This window comes from Hyla sarda, chromosome 7, assembly GCF_029499605.1.
Source record: "Hyla sarda isolate aHylSar1 chromosome 7, aHylSar1.hap1, whole genome shotgun sequence".
Classification (NCBI taxonomy): domain Eukaryota; kingdom Metazoa; phylum Chordata; class Amphibia; order Anura; family Hylidae; genus Hyla; species Hyla sarda.
The window spans coordinates 42888390-42913019 of record NC_079195.1 but is presented as its reverse complement, the minus strand read 5'-3'; the positions used below and the strand labels follow the sequence as shown (position 1 = coordinate 42913019).

Below are 24630 nucleotides of genomic sequence, written 5' to 3'. Positions count from 1 at the left end.
TGTTGTGCGCCCCCAGAGCACTTTGCGCCCACATATGGGGTATCTCCGTAGTCGGGAGAAATTGCGTTACAAATTTTTTCCCTTTTACCTCTTGTGAAAATGAAAAGCATAGGGCAACACCAGCATGTCAGTGTAAAAAATTTATTTTTTTATACTAACATGCTGGTGTAGACCCCAACTTCACCTTTTCATAAGGGGTTAAAGAAGAAAAAGCCCCCCAAAATTTGTAAGGCAATTTCTCCCGAGTACGGCGATACCCCATATGTGACCCTAAACTGTTGCCCTGAAATACGACAGGGCTCCAAAGTGAGAGAGCGCCATGCGCATTTGAGGCCTAAATTAGAGATTTGCATAGGGGTGGACATAGGGGTATTCTATGCCAATGATTCCCAAACAGGGTGCCTCCAGCTGTTGAAAAACTCCCAGCATGCCTGGACAGTCAATGGCTGTCCGGCAATACTGGGAGTTATTATTTTGCAACAGCTGGAGGCTCCGTTTTGGAAACAGTAGCGTACCAGACGTTTTTCATTTTTTGGGGGGAGGGGGGCTGTGTAGGGGTATGTGTATATGTAGTGTTTTTTACTTTTTATTTTAGGTTAGTGTAGTGTAGTGTTTTTAGGGTACAGTCACATGGGCAGAGGTTCACAGCAAGTTTGCCGCTGGAAGTTTGAGCTGCAGTGCAAAATTTGCAGCACTCACTGTAAACCTCCGCCCATGTGAGTGTACCCTGTACATTCACATTGGGGGGAGGGGGCAAACATCCAGCTGTTGCAAACTCCGAGCATGCCCTTTGGCTGTCCGTGCATGCTGGGAGTTGTAGTTTTGCAACAGCTGGAGGAACACTGGTTTGGAAACACTAAGTTAAGTAATAAACTTTCAAGTGTTTTGCAACCAAACTTAGTGTTTCCAAACCAGTGTGCCTCCAGCTGTTGCAAAACTACAACTCCCAGCATGCATGGTCTGTCAGTGCATGCTGGGAGATATAGTTTTGCAACAATTGCAACAGCTGGAGGCACTGAGGTAGGAAACGGACAATGTTTCCCAACTAGTGTGCCTCCAGTTGTTGCAAAACTACAACTCCCAGCATGCCCAGACTGCCCAGGCATGCTGGAAGTTGTAGTTCGGCAATATCTGAAGGATCATATGTTGCCGAACTACAACTTCCAGCATGCTTGGGCAGTCTGGGCATGCTGGGAGTTGTAGTTTTGCAACATCTGGAGGTCCACAGTTTGGAGACCACTGTATAATGGTCTCCAATCTGTGCTCTTCCAGATGTTAGAGAACTACAACTCCCAGCATGCCTGGACAGACTGAGCATGCTTAGAGTAGTAGTTTTGCAACATCTGGAAGAGCACAGATTGGAGACCATTATACAGTGGTCTCCAAACTGTGGACCTCCAGATGTTGCAAAACTACAACTCCCAGCATGCCCAGAAAGCCAAAGGCTGTCTGGGCATGCTGGGAGTTGCAGTTTTGAAACTCCCAGAGGCAGCAGTGAGATCGCTTTACGGCGATCTCACTGCTGCCAATGAAGATGCCGCACTGCTGCCGGAAACTCACCTCCGGGACGCAGCGCAGCCGGACCGCATGGAGGACGCCGGGACCGCCGGGAACGCTCGGGACACCGCTCGGACGGGTAAGTGACGCCGGGGGACGGGTCAGGGACACTTAGCAGAGCGGTGTGTGTCCCGATCCCCGTGATCGGAACTCACACACCGCGCTGCTAAGTATTCTCATAGCGAAACGCTGCTATCAGCTAGTCAGATTTGACCAGCTGATAGCAGCGATCGCTGGGGGGGGGATGAAACCCCCCCGTGGTCGCAAGGTAAGATGGCTGGCTATCAGTGATAGCCACCATCTTTCCGGGCGCTGCGGGATGCCGCGAGTAGCGGCAGTAATGTTCATGACGTACCTGTATGTCATGGGTCGGGAAGGGGTTAAAGAGTAAGCCTGGAGCATTTTTTTTTTTTTTATATTTGGATAGGTACACTTGTGAATGGGTCTGAGCTACAGTACCAGGCACTACCAGTACTAAATGTATGGAGCTGTGCCTGGTAAACAAAAGAAGGAGTGTAGTGCTCACTGGACCAACCTAAGGATAGACTCTCAATGTTGTAGTCCCAGGGAAACCCTGTCAGTAGCATACCAGGTCTCAATGCAAAATCTACAACAAGGCCCCTCTGTCACGTGCCATTTAAAACTAGTGTTCTTTATGTGCCTTGTGGGATGTATTTCTTTTTTTTATAACAGAGCTGCTAAAGTAACAATACAATATTATTGTTGTTAGAACTAGCCCGTGACATCATAAGCCATTTTGATATTAATATGAAGGATTCTGGAATTGTAAAATGGGTTTAAAAAAGTGGATCTGCTTATTTTCCAGGAAATGCTTAAAGGGGTACTCCGCTGGAAAACATTTTGTTTTTAAATGAACTGGTGCCAGACAGTTAAACAGATTTGTAAATCACTTCTATTTAAAAATCTTAAACCTTCTAGTACTTATCAGCTGCTGTATGCTCCACAGGAAGTTCTTTTCTTTTTGAATTTCCTTTATGTCTGACCACAGTGCTCTCTGCCGACACCTCTGTCCATTTTAGGAACTGTCCAAAGTAGGAGCAATTCCCCATAGCAAACCTCTCCTGCTCGGACAGTTCCTGACATGGACAGAGGTGTCAGCAGAGAGCACTGTGGTCAGACAGAAAGGAAATAAAAAAAGAAACTGATAGCAGGTTCACCCACACTAAACCCTATACATGGGGTTATAGTGCAGGTGAACCCCATTACAATGAGCCTGGGGGAGTAGGGTATATGGGGTGTAGATGTGCGGTGACTAAAGGGTGTCTGGTTAACCCTTGCTATTCGTGACGCTATTCGTGACGTGAGGGCTCCTCTGCAATGCAGGCAGGCAGGCTTCTGGCCTAGCTTGTCTTTGAAAGTTGCGCAGATCCGTCCTGCAAGTCCGGCATCCACGAGAGCAGCAACCCAAGAGAGCGATAATTTGCTACAGCTCCCTTATATGGGAAGGGGCTGGACTAGAGCTAATTGGTCCAAAACTGATGTCAATCACCTTCACAGAGGATTATGGGTAAACATGTGACCCAAGGACCTTCAAAGGTCCTCTAACATACCATAGAGGATTCAACATGGCCACATGACTGAAGGTCCTGCAACGCTAGACAAGGTAAGTATACTATACATTATTATTAATTATACATTATTATTAAATATATACATATATAAACATTACAGAGTTAGAATAGAGAAGAGGCGACTAGGGGCTGTCCCACCTGGGGGACCCTACCTGAGCGTAGTTACTCTGACTTTAGGGACTACCATACAAGGTACGGTATGCAATACGGTACCGAGACACCACAGAGGTATCATTACTTGATTCCACGGTCTGTTGCCGGAGATACCCACTGTACTAGCCACAATTGCTAATCTGGAAATGACTGTCTTTGCACAAGGGAGGCGGGAGCAGGCATACCCAGCATCCCTGCTTCTCTACCCTGTGCTCCCATATGCCCGCCCACCTCATGAATATTCATGAGACTCTCTTGCCCATGGGATAAGAGGGGATGGAGGCAGGGATGCTGCGTATGTCTGGTCCTGTCTCCATTGTGCAGAGCCATTTCCAGATCAGCAATGGGGGCTAGTACAATGGTATCTCCAGAACCAGACCCCGGAACCGGGTAAGTGATACCACATTGTAATCTGGTTCACCCGCACTATAGCCCTGTGTATTAGTTTTAGTGTGCGTGAACTCGCTGTCAGTTTCCCTTTAACTCTTGTCCATTGATATTATAGAGTATTACAAAGTAGCCCAGTGTTTTCCAACCGGGAGGCCTCCAGCTGTTGCAAAACTACAACTCTCAGCACACCAACGGTTGTCCGGGCATGCGGGGAGTTGTAGTTTTGCAACAGCTGGAGGCACCCTGGTTCGGAAACACTGAAGAAGCCCATTCAATTGACTTGGGCTGAACTGCAGTACCAGACACAGTCAATGGACAAGATTGGTGCTATTCCTGGTATAAAAAAAAAAAAGGGAGACATTTTCCCTAAAATAAGTGAAAGTGAAAGCAAAACTTACTTCAAGATCTGGGGGCTGACAAACACAAGGAGGTCATGGACAAGCTTGAAGAAAGCCGATTTTAGGAGAATATTGGAGAACGTCCTTATCAGGGTCTTAAACAGCCAGGACTTGGGGTAATCTTTAGATGTTCCAGATATAGACTCTTTCTTTTTTTTCTTCTTTTCTTCCTATAGAGGAACAAAGAAAAGAATTTAGATAATGATGTTAAGGAAGATGAAAATTAAAGAGGTTCTCTAAAAAACAAAACAAAAAAAAAAAAACAAGGTTACTATATCCCAAAACAGTGCAACACCTGTCCAGGGGTTTTCTCTGGGATGATTGCTAAGCCCCCATTCACTTCAATAGAGCCAAGCTGCAATACCAGACACAACCAGTGGACAGGTGTGGCACTGTTCTGGAAGGGAGCGATCATGTTTCTCTAATCCTAAGGTACTTTTAGGCCATGGTCACACACCTAAAATGAGCGGACTGTAAATATGGAAACATTTGAATAATCTGGTGGGCGCTAGGACTGCTCGCAAATGTGCCGTCTCAAAGGCGGCAATGCATTTCCGAGCAAAATACGTGAAAAGAATATACATATCTATTTTATTTGCTGTGGCTGGAATCAGAATTTCCATGGAAGAAACATCTGCTGCTGCGGAATGTCTGTGTATAATATTCTGGTGGAATGCCGCAGGAACATTCTGCCATGAGAACATATTGTTAGAGTAGGTATAATAGCTGCAGGGGTGGGGGATGTGCTGTTTACATAGTTTTGACTATATTGGATGGGTTAAATTGGCGCTATCAGAATCAAAAACTCTTTATATGTTGTACATCTTGGCAAAACATTAACCTTTCTAATATATTTCATAAAATGTTATCTCCTTTTTATAGAATTCATGGCTTATAAGAAAAAGCACTAGGGGTCCTCATACCATCCAGAACATAATTCTGTCCAGCTGAAGCATAGACTGGAACAGGAAGGGGGTTACAGAGTGGGCTGTAGTGATTGGATGAAGAGACCCAGCACAGCAGACTCAGGGAGGAAGTGAATGCATAGTAAGTGAGGGCAGAGTCAGTGCTTGCCTCGGGCACGCCCCTTCCTGACCAGTGGATGTCAGAATGAGTGAGCAGCAGAACAGAGGGATTTGTGAGCCAAATACAGAAGCAAGGCACATAAAACAGACATGTAAAGCATCTGCATGACCTAGGGAGGAACATATAGAAGCATTATTCTTTTCTACGATATGACAGGTATGCTTTAAAGGGGTACTCCGGTGGAAAACATTTTTTCAATCAACTGGTGTCAGAGAGTTAAACAGATTTGTAAAGTACTTCTATTAAAAATCTTTACCCTTCCAGTACTTTTTAGCAGCTGTTTGCTACAGAGGAAATTCTTTTCTTTTTGAATTTCTTTTTTGTCTTGTCCACAGTGCTCTCTGATGACACCTGATGCCCTTATCAGGAACTGTCCAGAGCAGGAGAAAACCCCCACTGAAAACCTATGCTGCTCTGGACAGTTCCTGACACGGACAGAGGTGTCAGCAGAGAGCACTGTGAACAAGAAAAAAAAGAAATTCAAAAAGAAAAGAATGCTAAAAAGTACTGGAAGGGTAAAGATTTTTTAATAGAAGTCATTTACAAATCTGTTTAACTTCCTGGCACCAGTTGATTTGAAAAAAAAAAAAAAGTTTTCCACCGGAGTACCCCTTTAAGTACATAGATCCCAATGGGTATTAAATCTCTATTAAAGGTGTATAACCGCCACATAAGTAAAGGACGTATTTACCAAGACCAATATGTCATGACTCTGCGCTTTGCTCAGCCCATTCATTTCAATGGCGCTGTCCTTCTGTTTCCTCTTATTTCTGCGTTTCTCCAGCTTTTTCCTCGCTTCAGCCACTTCGGCCTTCATTGATTTGTCGAAAGTCTCATAGATGTGTTTGGTCTTATCGGTATCATTCAATTCCCAGAGATCCTCCATGACTAAAGGCCTTCGGTATCCGTTAAAGACCATCCTGCCAGATAAAACAGGATATTGAAGAGCGGAAGCAATAATAATAATAATAATAATAATAGTAATAATAATTGTATACAGCTCTTATGCAGATCTATGGGGGCGAAATTATAATTTCTTTTTGACTATGTTGCGTGTTCCTTTTTATTTTTTTTTTGCGCAATGCTTCTTTTGCATGTTTGTTTTTATTGTTTTGTTCTACAAGTTAAAGGGTTACTCCCGTGGAAAACTTTTTTTTTTTTTTTTTTAATCAACTGGTGCCAGAAAGTTAAACAGATTTGTAAATCACTTCTATTAAAAAATCTTAATCCTTCCAGTACTTTTTAGGGGCTGTAAACTAAAGAGAAATCCAAAAAAGAAATGCATTTCCTCTAATGTCATGACCACAGTGCTCTCTGCTGACCTCTGCTGTCCATTTTAGGAACTGTCCAGAGCAGAAGAAAATCCCCAGAGTAAACATATGCTGCTCTGCACAGTTCCTAAGATGAATAGAGATGACAGCAGAGAGCACTGTGGTCAGGAAATCAGAGGAAATGCATTTCTTTTTTGGATTTCTCTTTAGTATACAGCCCCTAAAAAGTACTGGAAGGATTAAGATTTTTTAATAGAAGTGATTTACAAATCTGTTTAACTTTCTGGCACCAGTTGATTTAAAAAAAAAAAACGTTTTCCACGGGAGTACCCCTTTAAGTGCTTTTTTCAAACAGGTCTTGGTAGACATTTTTGGATGCAGTGGTCAGTTTACACCGCAAAGCGTGGAAATAAACAGCAACCCTCAGTGGTGCTTTAGAAGTCTTCTTTACAATGTGAGAAATGGTAGTTTTGTTCGTTTTGGCGGACTTGCTTATTATCTATCACACATCATGAAGCTATATGATTAACTATGGGCACTTTAACCCAAAAAAAAAACACAACAAAAGTGACTTGAAAAATTACATGCAAAACAAATTCAGTAATAAATTGCCCCTTATGTGTCTCCAGGGCACTGCAAGCAAAGCCTGCGTGTAGTCTGATCCTGCAGTCATGTGTTACTATCATCGATCTACGCCTTATTCTACTGTTTAGAAAAGCATTTTTAACCAAGGTGCCTCCAGCTGTTGAAAAACTACAACTACCAGCGTGCACGGACAGCCGAAGGCTGTCCGTGCATGCTGGGAGTTGTAGTTTTTCAACAGCTGGAGGAACCCTGGTAGAGAAACACTGGTTTAGGGGTTAAAGGGGTATTCCAGGAAAATACTTTTTTTTTTTATATATATATATATCAACTGGCTCCAGAAAGTTAAACAGATTTGTAAATTACTTCTATTAAAAAATCTTAATCCTTTCAATAATTATCAGCTGCTGAAGTTGAGTTGTTGTTTTCTGTCTGGCAACAGTGCTCTCTGCTGACATCTCTGCTTGTCTCGGGAACTGCACAGAGTAGAAGAGGTTTGCTATGGGGATTTGCTTCTAAACTGGGCATTTCCCAAGACACGTGTCATCAGAGAGCACTTAGACAGAAAAGGACAACTCAACTTCAGCAGCTCATAAGTACTGAAAGGATTAAGATTTTTTAATAGAAGTAATTTACAAATCTGTTTAACTTTCTGGAGCCACTTGATATATAAAAAAAAAAGTTTTTTCCCGGATAACCCCTTTAACCCCTTCCCGCAGAATGTCATATATAAACGCCGGGTTGTGCAGTGCGTTCGCGCATCCCGGCGTTTATAAATGACATGCAGTTAACCCGGCGATGCGCAGCATCGCACGGGTTAACTGGCAGAAGTCCCGCTGTTTCCAGCAGGGGACAACTTCTGCTTCACCCCCAGGACCATCAATTGATGGTCCTGGTCAGCGATCACTGTGATTGGTCCCTGTGGACCAATCACAGTGATCTGGGGTGAAAGTTCAGATCCCCCGCACTGCCCGCCCCTGGAAGTCGGGCAGAACGGGGGACGAAGGCTGCGGGGGCTCGCGGGGACCTGCGGCACACGGGGGGGAACAGGAGGGGACCGGCGGACTTACCTGATCCAGCGGCGGGACCGAGGAGCAGCGCGGGACCGGCCACGTGGACGAGCAGCGACGGGTGAGTATATGGTCCTCAGAAGCAGCAGTGAAGATCTTCACTGCTGCTTCTAGGAGTCTGAAAACTACAACTCCCAGCATGCCTAGACAGCCTTTGGCTGTCTGGGCATGCTGGGAGTTGTAGTTTTGCAACATCTGGAGGGCCTCAGTTTGGAGACCATTGTATAATGGTCTCCAATCTGTGCTCTTCCAGCTGTTGCAAAACTACAACTCCCAGCATGCACTGACTGTCCAGGCATGCTGGGAGTTTTAGTTAAGCAACATCTGGCCCTTCAGATGTTGCCGAACTACAACTCCCAGCATGCCCTTCAGCTGTCTGGGCATGCTGGGAGTTGTAGTTTTGCAACAGCTGGAGACACACTGGTTGGGAAACATTGTTTCTAACTCAGTGTTTCCTAACCTGTGTGCCTCCAGCTGTTGCAAAACTATAACTCCCAGCATGCACTAAAGACCATGCATGCTGGGAGTTGTAGTTTTGCAACATCTGGAGGGCCCCAGTTTGGAGACCATTGTATAATGGTCTCCAATCTGTGCTCTTCCAGCTGTTGCAAAACTACAACTCCCAGTATGCACTGACTGTCCAGGCATGCTGGGAGTTTTAGTTCAGCAACATCTGGCCCTTCAGATGTTGCCGTACTACAACTCCCAGCATGCCCTTCAGCTGTCTGGGCATGCTGGGAGTTGTAGTTTTGCAACAACTGGAGACACACTGGTTGGGAAACATTGTCTGTTTCTAACTCAGTGTTTCCTAACCTGTGTGCCTCCAGCTGTTGCAAAACTATGACTCCCAGCATGCACTAACAGACCATGCATGCTGGGAGTTGTGGTTTTGCAACAGCTGATGCAAGCCCCCCCCGCCCCGCCACCCCCGTGAATGTACAGGGTACATTCACATGGGCGAGGCTTTTACAGTGGGTTTCTCGCATCTTGAGATGCAGCAAATTTTGCGCTGGGAAACTCGCTGTAATCCCCCGCCCATGTGACTGTACCCTAAAAACACTACACTACACTAACACAAAATAAAATAAAAAGTTAAAAACACTACATATACACATACCCCTACACAGCCCCCCTCCCCCAATAAGAACGTCCGGTACGCCACTGTTTCCAAAGCAGAGCCTCCAGCTGTTGAAAAACAACAACTCCCAGTATTGTCGGACAGCCGTTGACTGTCCAGGCATGCTGGGAGTTTTGCAACAGCTGGAGGCACCCTGTTTGGGAATCACTGGCGTAGAATACCCCTATGTCCACCCCTATGCAAATCCCTAATTTAGGCCTCAAATGCACATGGCGCTCTCACTTTGGAGCCCTGTCGTATTTCAGGGCAACAGTTTAGGGCGACATATGGGGTATCGCTGTACTCGGGAGAAATTGCGTTACATGGTGTGGGGGGCTTTTTCTTCTTTAACCCTTCATGAAAAGGAAATGTTGGGGTCTACACCAGAATGTTAGTGTAAACATTTTTTATTTTTTACACTAACATGCTGATGTTGCCCTATACTTTAAATTTTCACAAGAGGTAAAAGGGAAAAAAGCCCCCCAAAATTTGTAACGCAATTTCTCCCGACTACAGAGATACCCCATATGTGAGCGCAAAGTGCTCTGGGGGCGCACAACACGGCCCAGAAGGGAGAGTGCACCATGTACATTTGAGGTGATTTGCACAGGGGTGGCTGATTGTTACAGCGGTTTTGACAAACGCAAAAAAAACAAAACCCCACATGTGACCCCATTTCGGAAACGACACCTCTCACGGAATGTAATGAGGGGTGCAGTGAGAATTTACACCCCACAGGTGTCTGACGGATCTTTGGAACAGTGGTCCATAAAATGAAAACTTGTACAGCCCACTGTTCCAAAGATCTGTCAGACACCAGTGGGGGGTAAATGCTCACCGTACCCCTTGTTACGTTCCTCAAGGGGTCTAGTTTCCAAAATGGTATGCCATGTGTTTTTTTTTTTGCTGTTCTGGCACCTTAGGGGCTTCCTAAATGCGACATGCTCCCCGAGCAAAATTTGCTCTCAAAAAGCCAAATATGACTCCTTCTCTTCTGAGCATTGTAGTTCGCCCATAGTGCACTTCAGGTCAACTTATGGGGTACCTACATACTCAGAAGAGATGGGGTTACAAATTTTGGGGAGTATTTTCTGCTATTAACCCTTGCAAAAAGGTGAAATTAGGGGGGAAACACACATTTTAGTGGAAATTATTATTATTTTTTTTTACATATGAAAAAGTCATGAAACACCTGTGGGGTAATAAGGCTCACTTTATTCCTTATTACATTCCTCAAGGGGTCTAGTTTCCAAAATGGTATGCCATGTGGGTATTTTTTGCTGTTCTGGCACCATAGGGGCTTCCTAAATGCGACATGCCCCCCGAGCAAAATTTGCTCTCAAAAAGCCAAATATGACTCCTTCTCTTCTGAGCATTGTAGTTCACCCATAGTGCACTTCAGGTCAACTTATGGGGTACCTCCATACTCAGAAGAGAAGGGGTTACAAATATTGGGGGGTATTTCCTGCTATTAACCCTTGGAAAAATGTGAAATTTGGGGGGAAACACACATTTTAGTGAAAAAAAAATATTTTTTTTTACATATGCAAAAGTCGTGAAACACCTGTGGGGTATTAAGGCTCACTTTATTCCTTGTTACGTACCTCAAGGGGTCTAGTTTCCAAAATGGTATGCCATGTGAGGGTTTTTTGCTGTTCTGGCACCATAAGGGCTTCCTAAATGCAACATGCCCCCAAAAACCATTTCAGAAAAACGTACTCTCCAAAATCCCCTTGTCGCTCTTTCCCTTCTGAGCCCTCTACTGCGCCCGCCGAACACTTTACATAGACATATGAGGTATGTGCTTACTCGAGAGAAATTGGGCTACAAATATAAGTATACATTTTCTCCTTTTACCCCTTGTAAAAATTTAAAAATTGGGTCTACAAGAACATGCGAGTGTAAAAAATGAAGATTGTGAATTTTCTCCTTCACTTTGCTTCTATTCCTGTGAAACACCTAAAGGGTTAAAATGATGACTGAATGTCATTTTGAATACTTTGGGGGGTGCAGTTTTTATAATGGGGTCTTTTGTGGGGTATTTCTAATAAGAAGACCCTTCAAATCCACTTCAAACCTGAACTGGTCCCTGAAAAATAGTGAGTTTGAAAATTTTGTGAAAAATTGGAAAATTGCTGCTGAACTTTGAAGCCCTCTGGTGTCTTCCAAAAGTAAAAACTCGTCACTTTTATGATGCAAACATAAAGTAGACATATTGTATATGTGAATAAAAATTTTTTTTTATTTGTAATATACATTTTCCTTACAAGCAGAGAGCTTCAAAGTTAGAAAAATGCAAAATTTTCAAATTTTTCATCAAATTTTAGGATTTTTCACAAGGAAAGGATGCAAGTTACCACAAAAATTTACTACCATGTTAAAGTAGAATATGTCACGAAAAAACAATCTCGGAATCAGAATGATAACTAAAAGCATTCCAGAGTTATTAATGTTTAAAGTGACAGTGGTCAGATGTGCAAAAAACGCTCTGGTCCTTAAGGCCAAAATGGGCTTGGTCCTAAAGGGGTTAACAAGAAGAATTACCAAATAGAAGACAGTAAGGCTAGGGCCACACAAAAATATCCAAATGATTTTGTTGTTGAACGACTTTGATATAGTTACAGTTTTGACTGTAAAAATATTTTTAAAAAACTGCAAAACACGCAAGTAGGTTAAAACTATGACATGTTACCTGCATCTAAAATTCCATCAAATTAGAGAATCTGGGGCAAATTTGAGATTCCGGGGCAACCACATTGACTACATTATGATTGTCATGTTATGTAGCCTTGAGAGAAAAAAGTATTTTTCCCCTATAAAGAAAGCTGATCTGGTTATTTTGCTGGGTCCAGTAGTACATTATTTAGACAGCTATATCTTTTCCCTCTCAAACAACCAGAGACAGCACACACAGACATAAAAGGGGGCTCGAGCCCCTGCCCTTTCTCTACACCTGCCCTTTGATGCCCTGTTGACAGGCAGTAATTAGAGACAAAATTGAGACAAAAATGCAATCAATGATGTCACAGTACAGGGATAATATACACAGTGATGTCACAGTGCAGGGACAATATATACAGTGATGTCACAGTACAGGGATAATACCCACAGTGATGTCACAGTATAAGGATAATATACAAAGTGATGTCACAGTACAGAGATAATACACACAATGATGTCACAGTACAGGGATAATACCCACAGTGATGTCACAGTACACAAATATACACAGTGATGTCACAGTACTGGGATAATACACAGTGATGTCCCAGTACAGGGATAATATACACAATGATGTGACAGTACAGGGATAATATACACAGTGATGTCACAGTACAGGGATAATATACACAATGATGTCACAGTACAGGGATAATACACACAGTGATGTCACAGTACAGGGATAATACACACAGTGATGTCACAGTACAGGGATAATACACAGTGATGTCACAGTACAGGGAAAATACACACAGTGATGTCACAGTACACAAATATACACAGTGATGTCACAGTACAGGGATAATACACAGTGATGTCACAGTACAGGGATAATATACACAATGATGTCACAGTACAGGGATAATATACACAATGATGTCACAGTACAGGGATAATACACACAGTGATGTCACAGTGCAGGGATAATATACACAGTGATGTCACAGTACAGGGATAATGAGCACAGTGATGTCACAGTACATTGATAATACACAGTGATGTCACAGTACAGGGATAATATACACAATGATGTCACAGTACAGGGATAATATACACAATGATGTCACAGTACAGGGATAATACACACTGTGATGTCACAGTACAGGGATAATATACACAGTGATGTCACAGTACAGAGATAATGAGCACAGTGATGTCACAGTACATTGATAATACACAGTGATGTCACAGTACAGGGATAATATACACAATGATGTCACAGTACAGGGATAATATACACAGTGATGTCACAGTACAGGGATAATATACACAATTATGTCACAGTACAGGGATAATACACACAGTGATGTCACAGTGCAGGGATAATATACACAGTGATGTCACAGTACAGGGATAATACACAGTGATGTCACAGTACAGGGATAATACACACAGTGATGTCACAGTACAGGGATAATACACAGTGATGTCACAGTACAGGGATAATGAGCACAGTGATGTCACAGTACACAAATATACACAGTGATGTCACAGTACAGGGATAATACACAGTGATGTCACAGTACAGGGATAATACACAGTGATGTCACAGTACAGGGATAATATACACAATGATGTCACAGTGCAGGGATAATACACAGTGATGTCACAGTACAGGGATAATATACACAGTGATGTCACAGTACAGGGATAATATACACAGTGATGTCACAGTACAGAGATAATGAGAACAGTGATGTCACAGTACAGGGATAATAAACACAGTGATGTCACAGTACAGGGATAATACACACAGTGATGTCACAGTACAGGGACAATACACACAGTGATGTCCCAGTACAGGGATAATACACACAGTGATGTCACAGTACAGGGATAATTATACCGTGATGTCACAGTACAGGGATAATACACACAGTGATGTCACAGTACAGGGATAATACACAGTGATGTCACAGTACAGGGATAATATACACAGTGATGTCACAGTACAGGGATAATACACAGTGATGTCACAGTACAGGGATAATGAGCACAGTGATGTCACAGTACAGGAATAATACACAGTGATGTCACAGTACAGGGATAATATACACAGTGATGTCACAGTACAGGGATAATAAGCACAGTGATGTCACAGTACAGGAGTACTACATATAGTGAAGTGCCCTTTTAATTTTTCATGAGTGCCTACCTTCCAAAATGTCTGTGCACATCCCTACAAACTACCAATGTGTATCTGGGTAGTTGTACAGTTGGGAGCCTTTTTGTGTGTAAACATTTTTTAGGACAATTTTCTGGCTACTGAATGGTAGCAATACTGTATATAGGAATTGTTTTGTAAATTGGGCTGTTAATATTTTTTTTTTTTTTTTGTGGGGCATTCCTTTTTCTACTGGTGCTTTTAAAATCAGATCAATAAAGTATTCTTGTAGGCACTGCCACGTATTTTTGACCTTTCTACCCAAACAGGTCATAAATGCAGGAAACATACCTGTCATACCAGGTGAAGGTGATTCTGCTTAGAAAAGAAGCTGTTAATTCGGGATTCTAAAATGAATACAAACACATACTGGAAGTTAGTAAAAAAAATAATAATAATACAAATTGTAGACCAAAAATTCGATAAAAATGTTAATTTACAGGAGATTTGCTACGCTAAATGCTCTGGATTTCTGGCTCAATATGTGCTGGTATACATGTCATGTATCCCCTGTGATTCTAAGGTGTTAAAGGGAACCAATCATCAGATTTTACCCTATATAATGCTTGGCAAAGCGTTATATAGGGTAAAATCTTTATCCGCTCCTGTCCCCAGGGATGGTGAAGATATGAAGTTATAAACTAGTCCCCGCCGGCCTCGTAAGTAGTCCCCTGCCCGGAGAGCTCCCCTTAACTAGTCCTTTACTTTGGCTGGCAGCGACACCCGCTTGGCTTGATTGATGTGCTGCGTCATCGCTCTGCTCCGTTTGTTCAGTGAGCAGAGCGATGACGCAGCCTGTCAATCAAGCCGAGGGGCGTCACTGTCGGCCGAAGTAAAGGACTAGGTGAGAGGAGCTCCCCGTCCAGGGGACTAATTACGGGGCCGGCAGGGACTAGTTTATAAGCTCATATCCTCACCTTCCTTGGGGGCAGGAGCATCCCCTGGGGATGGTAAGGATAAACATTTTTCCCTATATAACGCTTTGCCAAGCATTATATAGGGTAAAATCTGATGATTGGTTCCCTTTAAAGGGGTATTCAGGTATCAGAAAATGTTATTTAAATAAAACTATCATCCCAACATATATACATTACTAATATAGTGTTATCACAAATTGTACTGGCTTCATGCTTTTGTTTGTGTAAATACCCCTGACAGGAAGTTGTTTTGTCCTTTCATTCTCCAGGCTTCTCCCCCTCTCTCAAAACAAAGCATCATATACTACAGGAGGTGTGGCTGGATCTCGTGCAAGCACCAAAGGTTGACCAGGCCTTTAAGCCTACATCACCATCTCACTGTCATATACATATACATATATTTTTAGGACACCAAGAGAAGTATAAGGTGTGCATACTCCCTTGTGCGGAATAATGTCAAAGGAGCAGACAAGGAATAAATACAGCAGGTTCTGCTGTGTTATGCAATGTTCTGCAGTGGCTCTTTGTATGGAACTGGCATGAGGGCTGTGGGAGGGTAGTAGGCAGGGTGGGAGGACTGTAATGAAAAGCAATGCATTCTGGGAATTGTAGTACTGAGCAACTACTTAACCAGGAAGTAGTGAGAGGATTACATACCCGGTAAGTTTAGTACTGGGGCAGACAGGAAAGCAATGCAACATGCTTCTGCAGCATTTTTTTTACCTGACGTTGGAGTACCCCTTTAGGCTGTTTTAAAATATGAGTACAGTAAGAATTGCGCTCGTACAACAGGACTTGCGTTCAGAAATGAACACTTTTACTTAAACCGTATGTCTTTATACAAAAAACTTTACATACGGGAACAGTGTATAAGAACACAACATATGGCTAGGAAGAAAGTACAGGAGAAAGAAGTTGAGAACACTAAACATTGGGAGACGAGTGTAGCAAGACATTTTGTACCAAATCCCCACCAAGTATGTGATCTCAAATGGATGGTGTTGGAGGAGATAGATGGGACAAGGGGTGAAGAAATAAAAAAGAAACAATTAAGACGGGAGGTCTATTGGATCATGAAATTAAATGCTATGTCCCCGAAAGGTATTAATGAAAACTGTAATTTCAACGTGTTTTTATGAACCATCTTATGCTGTTCTGATGTATTAGTAAATGGAAAAACCATCTACCATTGATTATTTTATATGTGATTTTAATTCATATATGGGAATTCTCGCGAGACTACGGTCCATAAGTAGTGGTGGTAGGTTACGCACGTTAGGCTTGAGAAAGGGAGAGATCCTGAAAAGTCGCCAATCACGCTCACCTGTGAGTGAGCTTCTAATCGCTGTCTACAGAGTTAAAGGGGTACTCCGGCGCTAAGACATCTTATCCCCTATCCAAAGTATAGGGGATAAGATGCCTGATCGTGGGGGTCCCCCTGCTGGGGACCCCCGTGATCTTGCACGCAGCACCCCGTTAAAATCAGTCCCCGGAGCGTCTTCGCTCCGGGTCTGATTACTGACAATCATGGGGACGGAGCATTGCGACGTCACGGCTCCACCCCCCTGTGACATCACTCTCCGCCCCCTCAATGCAAGCCTATGGGAGGGGGCGTGACGGCTGTCACGCCCCCTCCCATAGGCTTGCATTGAGGGTGCGGAGCGTGACGTCACACGGGGGCGGAGCATGACATCACACGGGGCGGAACCGTGATGTCACAATGCTCCGTCCCCATGATCGCCGGTAATCGGACCCGGAGCGAAGACGCTCCGGGGACTGATTCTAACGGGGTGCTGTGTGCAAGATCACGGGGGTTCCCAGCGGCGGGACCCCCACGATCAAGCATCTTATCCCCTATCCTTTGGCAAGGTGCACGGCTAATATGGACACTCCAGCACGGAGCTCCAGAGGGAGCAGAAGAAGTTGATCCTATGCCGTAGATCGAATCATCGGGTGAATATGTTGTGTTCTTATACACTGTTCCCGTATTTAAAGTATTTTGTATGAAGACATACGGTTGAAGTAAAAGTGTTAATTTCTGAAGTCCCGTTGTACGAGCGCAATTCTTACTGTACTGTGTGATACTGAGAAGCTGTGGAAACTCCGATGCACTACGTCGCACCCAAGTGCTGATATACACCCATACCTTTGTTTATAGTTAAAATATCTGTACAAATATTCCCTAATGTGTTTATTTACAATAATATATTCTGCACCACTGTCCTGTTCCATAAACTCCCCTAACGACTACCCTAAGGTCACATGACATTCTGTAGTCATGGGGGCCACAGTCATGAATAGCGTTATCACTGTATGTATACGGGAAGACATGGTCTTGTATTGTTTAAAGTATAAAGTCAATCTATATACCTATTAAAAATCCTTCTAATTCAGCATCATGTTAAAACTTTTCAGGTCATATGTAGGACAGGCCGGAGGACGCTGGATGATAGTCCCTGGTCAGTTGTCTCATATGTCTAACTGCACCTGATTCTGCAGCACCAGTCCCCCAACACCAGTCCTCCCCATGTCACACCAGTCACATTTCTTACCTTCTTTGTGAGTTCGGTCTTTTCTGAGATGGCAGAAAGGATCAGAATAACAACCTGAAGACCAAAGGAGATGAAAAACAAACAGAAGCGAGGAAGGTCCTGAATATCTTCCTGCAAATGAAAGAAAGAGACATATTTGTATAGAATACGCACACGTCATGGTGGTCATAGCCAAATACTTTCAGTCAACCACACAAATTTGTTGCGGAAAAAGACCAATATATATGGAAATGGGAAATGTGTCACTGAAGACCGAGATGACTTAGTATGACTACTTACGTTCAGTGCATACCGGACAAGAGACTGAAATGGAAAAATTCCACAAACAACTAAGAGAGTCCAGAAGATGAAGAGCGCTCCGGTGTCTTTCCGGACACAGTACCTTCGGCTATGGTGGATTATTAACACCAAGATCTAAGTGAACAGTAAAATATTTTTATTAGAATCCAATTCATTGTCTGTATTACCCTGGGGTTTGCACGTACAACACAACGGCTAATCTGAACAAGCAGTGCTGCAGCGAAAAGCATGGAGGAGGCGAATATATATATATATATCAAGCTTGAGAAAGGCTGCAAGTGGGCAGCCGAAACGTTGCTATGACCTTAGGCTAATAAATCTACCACCTTCTTTGCACCGTATCTTGGAGTGCTGCAGATTTTTTCTATTTTGTATATATATTTTTTCTATATATATATATATATATATATATATTAGGGATCGACCGATTATTGGTTTGGCCGATATTATCGGCCGATATTCACGATTTTGGACATTATTGGTATGAGCAATTACCTTGCCCATATGCCGATAATGCCCCGCCCCCCGGCCAGAGATCACCGCCGCTGCTGCCCCATTGCCTCCCCCATCCGTGGTTTTATAATTACTTGTTCCCAGGGTCCGCGCTACTTCTGGCTCCTGCGGCGTCCTGCGCTGTTGCTGTGTGCTGCGCAATGATGAGTGACGTCCTCAATGCGACGTTACCGTCAGTGCGCACAGTGACAGCTCAGGACGCTTCCGGAGCCAGAAGTAGCGCGGATCCCTGGAACAGGTAATTATAAAACCGGGGATGGGGGAGGCAATGGGGCCGCGGCGGTGGTTGGACTCAGGACCGGCAAGGGGAGAGAAGCGGGCGGCGGCGGTCTCTGGCCAGAGGATGGGGTGGGGGCGGCGGTGGTGGTTGGACTCAGGAGGACCCCAGGACAGGCAGGGGGAAAGAAGCGGGTGGCGGCGGCGGTCTCTGGCCCCGCAAAGGCCTCTGCAGTTCATTGATTTAAAGTGCCCGCGTTAAATCATTGATCTGCAGCAGTTTCTGCGGGGCTGGGGGGGGGGGGGGGGTTGGTTAGAGAGAAATAGCCTATGACTTATACCGGAATATCAGTATAAGTTATCTGCTATGGGTCTCAAAGTTCACAGATTATCGGTGTCGGCCCTAAAAAATCTATATCGGTCGATCCCTTATATATATGTAATTTTTTTTAAATTGAAAAGAAAATATCCATACAGTTCTTACCCATGTCACAGCATAGAGTGACGGATTCACGTAGAGGACAGTAGGAAGCATTTTGTTGGTGCTTGATTGTCCTTCCACATGTTCTGCTACTGTGACGCCTATTTCCGCAATTGATGCACATAAAAGTAATAGAGTCAGGAACTGAAAAAGAGGAAACATATTCCAAGAAAGTTTTACACTATGTATTTACTTGACTGGGAATAAGATACAATACATTTTTAAATCAAATATAAATATTATTTATTAAATATTTCTATTGAACAATTTTTGAATAAACAACAGAGGCAAAAACGGGTTCTCCAACAAGGAGAACCATCCCCCTTCAATAGGGCCAATATACCTCTCCTATTTTCATTGCTATTGTCGGGGTAGTTACGCAGAGCAGCGTCCAAAAGAGAAAAGTACAAACCAGAAACTGATCCGGCGGATGTGGATGTTTTAGCTATCCAGGCCACCACCAAATTCAGGATAGTCATCGACCCCTCTGGGCTCAAGTCAGCTTGAAAGGCATGGCGCAAGTGAAGACACCAATGGAATAAAAGGCTCTCAATCGGTCATGGCTCATAAAAACACCCCCAATAAGAAGATGTTACACCCTCCAAAGGCCAACTCTTTGCAATTGGGAGGACATAAAATACACTCAGTGGTTAGAGACCAATCACCCAGGGGTAAGGGGCTAATATTTCCAGGGACTGCTAATCCACTGTCAGACTTCTCCCACTGTAATATATCTCCTATCCAAAGTGTTTGATTGCGGGGCACGTCCAACTGCTGGGACCCCCAACAATATCCTGTACAGCGCTCCAGCTCTCCTCACGCATGGAGCAGGAGTCGACCTCTATTCATCTCTATAGGAGATATACATGAGCGCTGTAATGTGTATCTCCAGCTCTCCCATAGAGATGAATGGAGGAGATACAGGAGATCGTGGGGGTCACTTTGGATAGGGGATACATTTTCCTACATAGGTGCCTGGTGTCTCCACCAGACTATAAACTATTAAACTTAACCCAAATAAGAGCTACAATACCTTACACAACTCATCTGATAATACCATTGACTTTTTTTCAATTAACAGAACATCTAGACACATGTTACAAAGATCTGCAGTGTCATATGGTATGTTCTCTGGTTTGATCAATAACCATGTATTTCAAAGAAAGTGACCCTGGCATTGACCTGCTGTACTCAGTAACACAGGACACAAAAGAATACAGCTCAAAAACATCCGATTTTAGGAGGGATAAAAATAGTTTTGTACATTTGCCCACTGACAAAGAAATCATTTTAATGGTCGGTTTATTTGAACAGTGAGAGACAGAATAACAAAAAAAAACTGCAAAATGCATTTAAAACAAGTTATGAATTAATTTTCATTAAATGTATTTAATGAAATTAAAGTATTTGATCAGCAAGATTTATGGCTTCCATGTGTCTTTCATACAGAAAAATAGCTGATATTAGGAGCACTCTCTTAAAGGGAACACTCCTAATCTCATCTTGTTACCTGTATTAAAGTCACCTGTCCACAGAAGCGATCAATCAGATTCCAAACTCTCCACCATGACCAAGACCAAAGAGCCTTCCAAGGATGTCAGGGACAAGATTGTAGACCTACACAAGGCTCGAATGGGCTACGAGACCATCTCCGAGCAGCTTGGTGAGAAGTTTACAAGAGTTGGTGTAATTATTCCCAAATGGAAGAAATACAAATTAACCATCAATCTCCGTCGGTCGGGGGCTTCATGTAAGATCTCACCTCGTGGAATTTCAATGATCATGAGAACGGTGAGAAATCAGCCCAGATCTACACGGGAGGATCTTTTCCCATCATGCTGTTTGATTTGGCATGCCTTTCAGACCATCTTTAGACCATCTAAATGTAGTGCACAGTGCCCAAATTCTGGTGCACTTTTAATAATAAATCTGCTCCATTGTTTGTTAGGGATTTTTAATGTTTGGGTCACTCACCTGCTTGGCGATATATAACTTAGTAATTGGGGATTTCTGTTTCTCTGATTCACACAGGTTTAATAGCTGCCAAGGAGCACAAATCCAAAAGAAAAGCAGAGGGATCCAAACCAGAACTGTCTGTTCAAAACATATCGGCAAATCTGGATCCGGTCTTTCCAGCAGAGAAGAATTCTATGGAGAAAAAAATAGTCAGGGTTCCAGGCTGTGTGAGGTAGAAGTGATTTACGATCTTTAATGTACATATATATATAAACATACTGTACATGTCTACTTTTGCGCAGTATAAAAAGAGATTTTTATACTGACACTTGTGTAATCATCAGAAAATGACCTTTTGTTTAAAGGGGTACTCCGGAGGAAAACAAAATATTTTCAGATCAACTGGTGCCAGAAAGTTATACAGATTTGTAAATTACATCTATTTAAACATCTTAAAGGGGTAGTCCAGCAAAAAAACAACTTATCCCCTATCCCAGCCATCAGACCTCCCTGCGATCAGACACTTATCCCCATCCCCTATCCTTAGGACCATTGAGACCCCCGAAATCTCCAGAACAGGCTCTTCCAGCTGCATAGAGCTGCTGACGGCACTGGATTGTGAATACTTTTGGGGTTTATTTTTGGCTGGAAAACCCCTTTAATATCAGATAGGTGGAACTCCAACTCCCAGCATCTCTACGAATCAGCTAATGTAAAAGGCAACGGTGCTGTGGCAACCACAACTTTCTCTTCTTTGTTTACCAGGCACAGCTCCATACATCTTGTAGTGGCTCCACCTGGTACTGCAGCTCAGACCCCTTTCACTTGACTGAGCTGTAATACCAGACACAGCCTTCAAAATGTACAGGGCTATGACTGGTAAACAATAAAACGGTAAGGGCTTCTTCACACTGTCATTGTGCCCGTTAAATGAAGCCCCTTCGGAATGACTGGAGTTAAGCGAAGAAAAAAAAGTGTATGACCTATTTTTTTTCTCTGCTCAACTCTGGTAAAATACCGGATCCCCGACAAACACCATTCAAGTCAATGGGATCCTTTGGGACCCAGTGGTGTCAGTTTTGGTTCATGCTGTGCAACTAAAAAGCCGAACGCATCACATTGGCCGTGTGAACTTAGCCTATGAGAACAGTAACCAGGACTGCTTCAACCAGCTGATTGGTGGGGCACTGGAATTTGGATCGCCACCAATCTGATAGCAATGTCCTATCCAAAAAATAGCAAATTTGCAGAAAACACTTTTAACCTTCCTTGTTGCAACTATTAGGCAACACGCTTAATCTGACCTGCAAAACTTTGCAAATTTTTGGAGTAAATCATTAAAGACCATGAAAACCAAGAACTCCTGGTTGATATTAATTTATAATACAATGGTCGTGGCAGGTGGAAAGATGGCCACATACATAGATGACAGTGCTCAGTGCCATCCAATCTCTTGTTGACAATAAATGGTGTAACCATTTTAACAGAAATAACGTGGCCATACTAATGGGACAGTTGGGCCAAATACAGATCAGCTAAACAGTTGTTTGGCAAAAATCTATTTAAAGTCTATAGCCATATGACTTTATTTACCCCCTGAAAGTGCTATGAGACACTTTACTGGTGCCCCACCATTTTCAACCCCTTAGACTGAGCTGTCAATTTTTTTATTCCAAATTGAAATTTCTAAGAAAACGGTACTATATTCCTTAGGATTTATGACCGCAATCTGGGGTTATTGTGTTTTCTAGGCTTTCTGTTGGCTCCTAACTGTGTGTGGTGTTTTTATTGGTTAAAATCTATAGAGTTATTGTAATTTGTTTGTATAAAAAAAAGCCATAACAACTACTGGAGTTATGTAACTGGCACTAGCATCTCCAATAATGATAACGTAACAAGAGATGTGTTACAGGATTAACTGCATAATCTAACACGTTTCTTTTCATCAGCCTCACACCACTCACCCACAAAACAACTATATTAGCAGATAGTGCGAGGATAAATAGTCCATGGAAAAGTGAACCAGCACTATAATAAAAATTCACATTTATTGATTTATTGATTAAGAAAAAGTCAGTTGACTAATCACACGATGAAATAATGCCGCCTTAACGCTGACGCGTTTCCAGCCTCTCCAGGTTCTTAATCATAGACATAGTAATATGCAATTAGGTACTTTCTTTCCTTCTTTTTTTAATTAAGAAAATAAGTCAGTGCTTTGAGTATTTAAGGTTCAATGGAGTAATGCTTAATATACACACAGAGATGTTTCGGACAGCTTAGTTTCTTAGGCATTCACACCTTGGGCATTGGGAAAGCTGCATATCTATACCCAACAAATGTAACAAATACTGTACAAACTTACCCAGAAAACAGAGCCACAGTAGTCATCCAAAGCCTTAGACATTGTTCCTTCTAGGGATAGCAGCCCCTTCTGTCTTCTAGTGTATTCCTGGCACAATACTGAGCCTCAGGACTGTCTGATCTCTATATATTCCTCATGGCTTATGCCAGAGAACTGTTATGTGATTACGCAGGTAAAAGTCCCATCCCATCCACTGCAATCTCTATATAACTGAAGGGACATCTCAGTTCACTCAGTAGACCTATTGGACTATAGTTGGGTTAAATGTTAACCATTTTCATAACTGCAAAGTTTGTCCTGAAGAGTCTTATAAGGCATTTACTTTTTGTGCTCTAATGTCCCTAAAGACAACACAATCCATTTTTGCCCTAAGACACATGAGGAGGCCACTACAATTAAAACAAAGAACCCCCAGAAGAGTTCCAAAAAATCCTCAAGTATCATATGTCTATCGTAGAATAAAATTTAACTTATGATATTTAAAACAGGTAAGTAGAAAAACAAAAGATTAAAAAGGTAGTTTTAATCTTTTGTTTTTCTACTCACCTGATCACAATTATTCTTCTTATGTTTTAAATGCTCCTGTTTGTTCGGGTGCATTCACATCATGATTTTGTCCTACGGTTCCTGTATAGGGCTTTGTATATGAAAACCATATGCCACTGTATCGGAAACTGCATACATTGACTATCCATACAAAATCATACACACCAAGAGGCATCTTGTTGTCTACGGTTTTGTGCTCTTTGTATTCCGTGCAGTTGAGTGTAATTTTAAGTAATTTACTTAATTTCTCATTAGGCCCATAGATGCCTCTCGGTCTTTCTCTTGCTCAAGTACGCAATTTTAATGAAGTATAAACTCCAAGATGACGAACCTATTGTACAAAACAATGTGACACTAAAGTATACTAGGCCACGAGAGAAAATACTCAAATAGGCTTGCCCTATGACCTTATGGGCAGTTGTGGGTTAAATATCATTTAAATTAGGTATGATGGTGGATCTTCTGGTCCTCTGGTGGGCCAATCCAAGCCTACAAGTTAGGATTATCAAGGTGCTACTTAACTTGTATGATAGATGTCACGATTCGGCTTCCAGGTAGTGGATCCTCTGTGTCAGCGAGGGATTGGCGTGGACCGTGCTAGTGGACCGGTTCTAAGAGGCTACTGGTTTTCACCAGAGCCCGCCGCAAAGCGGGATGGTCTTGCTGCGGCAGTAGCAACCAGG

The 24630-nt window shown here is 42.8% G+C and overlaps 1 protein-coding gene across 1 annotated transcript in view; it reads right to left on the bottom strand.

Moving 5' to 3' along the window:
- ABCC2 (ATP binding cassette subfamily C member 2) overlaps positions 1 to 23549 on the bottom strand; it is a 62288-nt gene extending 38739 nt beyond the window's left edge. The window contains exons 1-8 of the mRNA XM_056528917.1: positions 23402 to 23549; positions 21055 to 21228; positions 19084 to 19224; positions 17850 to 17984; positions 17571 to 17681; positions 14393 to 14448; positions 5868 to 6096; positions 4091 to 4260 (exon numbers count right to left, since the gene is read on the bottom strand). Coding sequence (XP_056384892.1) covers positions 4091 to 4260; positions 5868 to 6096; positions 14393 to 14448; positions 17571 to 17681; positions 17850 to 17984; positions 19084 to 19224; positions 21055 to 21228; positions 23402 to 23443 — 1058 coding nt within the window. The 5' untranslated portion in view covers positions 23444 to 23549. The remainder of the gene's footprint in view (positions 1 to 4090; positions 4261 to 5867; positions 6097 to 14392; positions 14449 to 17570; positions 17682 to 17849; positions 17985 to 19083; positions 19225 to 21054; positions 21229 to 23401) is intronic.
- Positions 23550 to 24630: the final 1081 nt, after the last annotated feature.